We start from the raw sequence: 7,237 nt of genomic DNA on the forward strand, positions 1-7,237 counted from the left end.
TAAAGACAGTCTTCGGAAAACGTGAGACTAATGTTCTCCTTTCTGTTGGTAAAGAGATCTGAGAGCAACTGTGCCCCCACTGGGTCTTGAGAGCACCTGCGAGGGGCAAAGAGAGAGAAGAATTCTTGAGGTTCAATCAGAGCTGACCAAGGAGATGTCTTCTGTGGTCCTCAAAGACCTTGGGCTGGCAGCTTCAGGCCAGTAGATGGAGTTGTTCTTACCATACCTGGGGCATGCGATGGGGACCCATAGGCTCACCAAGGTCTCCCAGGACCATGTACAGTCAGACCTGACCCTCTTCCCTTCTTAGGCCTCTGGAATGCCCCAGGTCAAGGAAGGAGGCTGCCCTATGTGCTGATGGGCATGAGAAAGGAACATTCCTGCATCCCTGGGTCCACACCAGCGCTGTATGACGCCGCTGTAGAGTGCCGCTGTATTCTGCCCACACGGAAACATGTTCTAGGCCACAGGAGACTTCCAGAAACCAGGAGAAATCAATCAAATGGCAGATATTTAGGGCCTACAACAGAGCAGGGTCAAATATTTGTGGGGCAGCATTGCTGCTGCTGCTAAGTCGCTTCAGTCGTGCCCGAGTCTGTGCGGCCCCATAGACGGCAGCCCACCAGGCTCCCCCGTCCCTGGGATTCTCCAGGTAAGAACACTGGAGTGGGTTGCCATTTCCTCCTCCAATGCAGGAAAGTGAAAAGTGAAAGTGAAGTCGCTCAGTCGTGTCCGACTCTTAGCGACCCCGTGGACTGCAGCCTACCAGGCTCATCCATCCATGGGATTTTCCAGGCAAGAGTACTGGAGTGGGGTGCCATCGCCTTCTCTGGGGCAGCATTAGGGGAACTATATTCTAGTCCTGCCTCAGCCTGATTTTCTGGGTTTCCTTGGGTGAATGCCTTGCCTGCTCTGGGTCCCAATCTATCTGATGTAAGTGAGGGGAGTGATTTCTATAAGGGTCTAGCAACATGGACATGCTAATATTTGTCAGCAACTCATCACAGGCAAGAGCTATTGGTTGTCCCAATAGGAGACTTTAAAGATGCTACAGATATTATAATTTTTAATGTTTATTGAGTCCTCTCAACTTGCCAACTGTTGTTTTAAATCTTTCTTATATATTAACTCATTTAAATTCCCATTGGCCCCATGATATGGGTACTATTATTATCCTCATTTTACAGTTGAGAAACCGAGGCACAGAGAAGTTAGAGAACCTGCCCAAGGTCACACAGCCAGAAAGAGTCACACTATGTCGTGCTTATGTTTTCAAGGATATCATAAGCCACATTTACGGATCTCAATGCCCCCACAAAAACAGGCATGACTGCCCTCAGTATTTCGATGAGGTAACTGAGGCACTGATGTGCTTGGATGACACAGCTGTCAAGTCACAGAATCACAACCTCAAAGATAACCTCTTGATTTCCATCCTGTGGGGACTTTCCCCAGATCACTTAGGCAAGGGACATAATATTCATAAAAGAAGATTAAGAGTTAAAAAGGAAAAATACTCAATGTCACTAGTATTCAAACAAACACAGAATAAAAAGAATAATTTTGTATATAATGGTGATGGTAACAATTATTAACATTATTCTGCCTATTCAGTAGATAAATAAATTTTAATAACTCCAAGCACTGACAAAAATTCAGTTAATGGAGGTTTTCATATATTAATTAAAACAGTGCAGTTGGAATATTTCTGAAGGGAAATTTTTAAAATACTCTTACTCCAAAATGTTATATCTTGGAACTTATCCAAAAATGAATATGCATGAAAATTTAGCTATAGGGTGTTCATCAGAGTTCTATTTATAGTACAAAAAATATCAACAACAATGAAGAACCCCAAATAAGAGATGGAGTAAAGAAATTATGATTCAATAGTCAATATAAAATGGTGATTAAACGTAAGGTTGTGATATTTAATGACACAGAATGGTGTTCATGATACACTTTCATGAACTTCGTCTACTGCTTTCATCTATATTATCTGTACCATGTAATACGATACTGTGATATAAGAAAAATGAGCATTTGTAAGAAGTATGTATTTGATCTTTGGCCAGTTTCTGCTGAAGAGCTCTTGAAACCCTTGTGTTCATACTTTCCTGAGCAGTGTATACTGTTGGATTAATGAAGTGACTTTTGGACCACACCTAAAAGCGGGAACTAGTTGCCAGAGGAATAATTTCATTATTATAAGCAGGGGAAACTTCTCTCACAGCCCCCTGAACTCTGGAAAGAGAAGATGGGCTGGAGGGGAATCAATCACCAGTGACCAATGACATCAATCCATTGGCCATGTGATGGCTTTCCAGGGGGCTCCAAGGTAAACAACCTGTCTGCCAATGCAGGAGACACAGGAGATTACCTGGAAGAGGAAATGGCAGCCCACTCCAGTGTTCTTGCCTGGAAAATTCCATGGAGAGAGGAGCCTGGTGGGCTATAGTCCAAGGGGTTACAAGGAGTCGGACACAACTGAGCAATGAACACTCACGCCCATGTAATGAAACTTCCGTAAAAAGTCAAAAGGACAGGTTCAGAAAGCATCCTGGTTGGTGAACCAGAACTTGTTTTTATTTTTCACCCTGCGTGGCATGTGGAATCTTACTTCCCTGATTAGGGACTGAACCCTTTGCAGTGGAAGGGCGGATTCTTAACCTCTGGACAACCAGGGAGGTGGCCACCGTGCTGGGTCCTCTGTCAGGGACCTTACCTTACGGATCTCTTCATTTGGCTTGTGGTTTGTATCCTTCAATATGAAATGAAATGATATGATGAAAATGAAATGATAATCTAGTGGGGAAACTAGTTTGTTGAGTTCTGTGAGCTGCTCTGGTAAATTAATAGAACCTAGGAAGGAGGTCACGGGAACCTCTGAATTATAGCCAGTTGGTCAGATGCAGTTGACAACTTGGATTTGGCATTTGAAGTAGAGGGAGGTTTTGTGGGACTGAGCCCTTCACAGATGGAATCTGATGCTATCTCTGTCAAGACAGTGTCAGAAATTAGTTGAACTGTTGGACACACATATGGTCTGCAAGAATTGCTTTTTGGTGTGGGAAACACACACACACATTAGAACTGGGTACAGGAAATTATGTGATTCCACTTTAAAGGAGAAATTATGGAACAGATAAAAGACTAGAAAAATAGAATCTAAAATATGAACAGGAACTCTTGCTAGGTGGTGGAATTGTGTATGATTTTCATTGTCTTAATTTTACTTACCATCCTCACTTTTCAAAAAATTAATTATTTATTTGGCTGCATGTTTCTTGCCTATGACACGTGAGGTCTTTTAGTCACAGAGTGTGAACTCCTAGTTGAACAAAGGGCTCTAGAATGCTGTGAGAGTTCTGGAATGTTGGTAAGGACCTACAAGAGCTTGAGGATTTCACAGCAAAGTATGAGCCACTCAGTGGATTGCCTTGGCTCCTTTCTGCATCCCTTTGAGACTAACATCCCCACTGAAAGATGCCAAAACCACACCCCTGACCTACATGGGAGGGTAAGAGGTGGTATTCTTCACAAAGGTCCATGGTTCTGCAGGCTGCGGCGGAGCAAACCTCAAGGATCCAAGAGGAGGCTTGGCAAAAGGGACTCCCAGGAAGACGGCCACAGGCTGTGCAAATCCTTTTAAGCTGACATGTTTCCCCAGGACTCTGCCCTGAGCGGTGTCCACAATAGGCGGTGAGGGTGCCAGCCCTGCTGGACATTGGGAGGAAATGAGGACACGTCAGTGGTGACAGTGAACTGGATTCTGGGTGGATTTTATTACTTTTCCCACTTTTGATACTTTGCCACGTGACCTTGAATGTCCTCTCAATTCTCTAAGCCTCAGCTTCTTATGTAGGAGAGGGTGAAGCTGTCTTTCCTAACTCACAGGGTCATCAGAGGGAAGGTGACTCGGGGTCACATTCTATCTGTCCCATTCCCGTGGAGCAGGCGGTTTTTTCTCACTGGGCTTAAATGTGTCTCCTGCAGTTGCCACGTCAGGCCCGGTCCTTGCTGCTCGGGGGCATCCTGCACCTTCATGAGGCACGTGGTCTTAGTGTGACCCCTGTTCATGCTCGTCCCTCAAGTTCTCTCTTGTCCATCCTCAACAGCTGCAGTTTGTTTAAGCATCCTTACAGGAAATGATTTCCAGCCTCTCACCCTCCCAACTGTTCCCCTTTAGATACAGACGAAAGGCCAACCTCTCAAAGTGTGTGGCCAGACAGAGAAGAATAACCCAGATCTGGTCTTACAGACACAGCCTTCAAGAGACATGACATGGACAGATGCCCAACTGGCAAGAGTGAAAAAGCGGGTGATGGGCTGTGAGGTATAGGCAATGATGGTGACAGCAGTGGCTACCATTTGTGTTATAGGTAATGATTGTGTATTGAGCACTTACTATGTACCATGTGGGCACTCTAATCAGAGCAGCCTGGCTAGGGAGACATCAATATGCCTATTTTACAGATGAGGTAACTGAGGAAATGGAGCCAGCTAGTATGGATTTTCTAAAGGTGGAAAAGGTATGACCCTGCCAGGGGATAACTAGCAGTAAGGGGATGCTGCTGCTGCTGCTGCTAAGTCGCTTCAGTGGTGTTTGACTCTGTGCGACCCCATAGACGGCAGCCCACCAGGCTCCGCCGTCCCTGGGATTCTCCAGGCAAGAATACTGGAGTGGGTTGCCATTTCCTTCTCCAATGCATGAAAGTAAAAAGTGAAAGTGAAGTCAGCTCAGTCGTGTCCGACTCCTAGCGACCCCATGGACTGCTCACCAGGCTCTTCCGTCCATGGGATTTTCCAGGCAAGAGTACTGGAGTGGGTTGCCACTGCCTTCTCCAAGTAAGGGGATAATCAGCTTTTAATTAGGGCTTCCCTGGTGGCTCAGATGGTAAAGAATTTGCCTGCAATGCAGGAAAACTGAGTTTGATCCCTAGGTTGGGAAGATCCCCTGGAGAAGGAAATGGCAACCCACTCCTGTATTCTTGCCTAGACCGAGAAAGCTGGTGGGCTACAGTCCACAGGGTCACAAAGAGTCAGACATGACTGAGCGACTAACACATAACTGCTCTTCCCCTCGGTTCCAGGCCTCTCAGAGTGTCACAGAGCCAGAAAGAAGATAAAACCCAGTGCAGCCTGGGCTGTCAGAGCACTGATGGCCAGAGCACTGGCTCTGGACTCAGGAGACAGAGAATTCAGAGCGTGGTTTTCCAGCTGACCTTGGGCATGTACAGTTCCCTCTCTGAGCCTCAGTTTTTCCATCTACAAAATTGTACAGATGCATTCTGAGGTCCCTTGCTGCACCCTTGTATTAACCATGTCCTCTATGTCCCGTATTCTGATGCTTTGACAGCTGGAGCCTTGCTGATTCTGGGGGAACTGCCCCTCCCAGAGTTAGCCAATCCCTGGAGACAGGAATGAACTTCCCCTTCCAGCCTGCCAGAGCCTGTACCCCAGTCCCCTTCTTTATCAGGTCCTCCCCATTCGCTACTATCATCCTGCCCCAAACACTCCAGGACAAAGTACCTGAAAACTGTGCGTACCCCCTAGCCTGCTGAAATTGTCTGCTTTGCCACTCCCAACCCTATTTATCCTGCCTCTCCTCTTCCTTCCCTATCAGTGTCCAAGATAAATACCCTTACTCCCAATTTCTTTTCTTCCCTCGTGACTTACCCCGGTCTCTCTCCTCCATGAAAATGTGAGTCATAAACCATCTTTCCAAAAGGTACTTGGCTCCTGATCTGTGGGCCTTAGAATACCCTAATAGTCTATTAATACATATCTCTTTTTTTAAGCTTTAAGCTTTTAATTTTGTGTTTGGATATAGCTGATTAACCATGTTGTGATGGTTTCAGGTGAACAGCGAAGGCACTCAGCCATACACACACATGTATCCATTCTCCCCCAAACTCCCCTCCCATCCAGGCTGCCACATAACACTAAGCAGAGTTCCATGTGCTGTGTATAGTAGGCCCTTGTTAGTTAACATTTTAATATAGCAGTAATACAGTGTCTTTGAAAGCAACTGCTTTATCTCTTTTTTCACTTTCTCTATTTCAGGCACTCTTTAGAATAAACAGCCCATTTCCACCTCACAACAGTCCATGGAGATAGAGTTGTCACCCCCATTTTCAAAATGCAAAACCAAAGCACAGAAAAGGGACATCCCATGTGTAAGAACACACAGCCCCTAAGTGCTGAGCTGGGATGGGAACCCACACCGCTCTGTCTCCCGAACCAGTATTAATATGCTGGTAAGATCCCTTCAGGGCTTCCCAAGTAGCTCAGCGGTAAAGAATACACCTGCCAATAGACACAGGTTCAATCCCTGGATCAGGAAGATCCTCTGGAGTAGGAAATGGCAACCCACTCCAGGATTCTTGCCTGGAAAATTTCATGGATAGATAGCCTGGTAGGCTACAGTCCATGGGGTTGCAAAAGAGTTGGACATGAGTTAGCTATTAAACAACAATAACAGAGATCCGTTGCAGGATTCTGGTAAAGACCCACTCCATATCCATATTAATAATCAAGAGGGAAAGACATGGAGGAGTGTGTCAAAGTCCTCAGCGGGATGTGGGAGGGGAGCTGATTGTCCTCCTCTGGTGTGGCTGTGCTGAGCCGAGTCTAGGGCGTGCTTGGTCCCCTGTGTCTCCTGCCATGGGGCACGGGCTGGGCTAGACCATCCAAGTTCACAGAGCGCGAGCTGCTGCAGAACCCGGCCTGTCACTGCTTTGCCCTGTGCCCATCCTTGTCCCCTACAAGGATTTCCAAAGATGCTCCTGCTATCTGCATTTCAGGAGGACTCACCCCAAGCTGTGAAGGAACCAAGGGAGGTCAGGACCAGAGCTAAGAGCCACATCCTGGAAAGAGAACTGCTCCTGTACACAGGTGTCTGCGCTGCTCACAGGGGCTGTTTCAGTCCCGGGCCCCAGCTCCCGGCCTCAGCTCCCTCCACAAGCTCACTCCCCAGCTGCTCAATAACAAGCAAATCTCTCCTCCCCGCCTAGCGGATGGTTGGAATGTGTGAGCCACACCCAACAAGAGTTTACCTTCTTTGAAATCAAGAACCCAGACTTAACTCTCCAATTGCAGGTAGCTGCAGATTCTATAAACAACTTGCTTCATAAGTGCTTCTCCTTTCCTGGACTCTAACCTTAGTGCTCTGTGACCTTCCCAGGGCAGGCACAAACAGACAAGAGGCTTTCAGACAAGGGGAGTTTTTGATCTG

General features: G+C 46.6%; 1 protein-coding gene across 2 annotated transcripts in view; it reads right to left on the minus strand.

Annotated features, from left to right (window-relative positions):
- LOC105004331 (liver carboxylesterase-like) overlaps positions 1-7,032 on the minus strand; it is a 27,061-nt gene extending 20,029 nt beyond the window's left edge. The window contains exons 1-2 of one of the 2 annotated variants that reach the window (XM_010861924.1): positions 6,817-7,032; positions 3,513-3,720 (exon numbers count right to left, since the gene is read on the minus strand). In XM_010861924.1, coding sequence (XP_010860226.1) covers positions 3,513-3,720; positions 6,817-6,868 — 260 coding nt within the window. In that variant the 5' untranslated portion in view covers positions 6,869-7,032. The remainder of the gene's footprint in view (positions 1-3,512; positions 3,721-6,816) is intronic. The other variant, XM_010861925.1, reaches the window with a different exon arrangement.
- Positions 7,033-7,237: the final 205 nt, after the last annotated feature.

This window comes from Bison bison, unplaced genomic scaffold (genome assembly GCF_000754665.1).
Source record: "Bison bison bison isolate TAMUID 2011002044 unplaced genomic scaffold, Bison_UMD1.0 scf7180017864473, whole genome shotgun sequence".
NCBI classification, from domain to species: domain Eukaryota; kingdom Metazoa; phylum Chordata; class Mammalia; order Artiodactyla; family Bovidae; genus Bison; species Bison bison.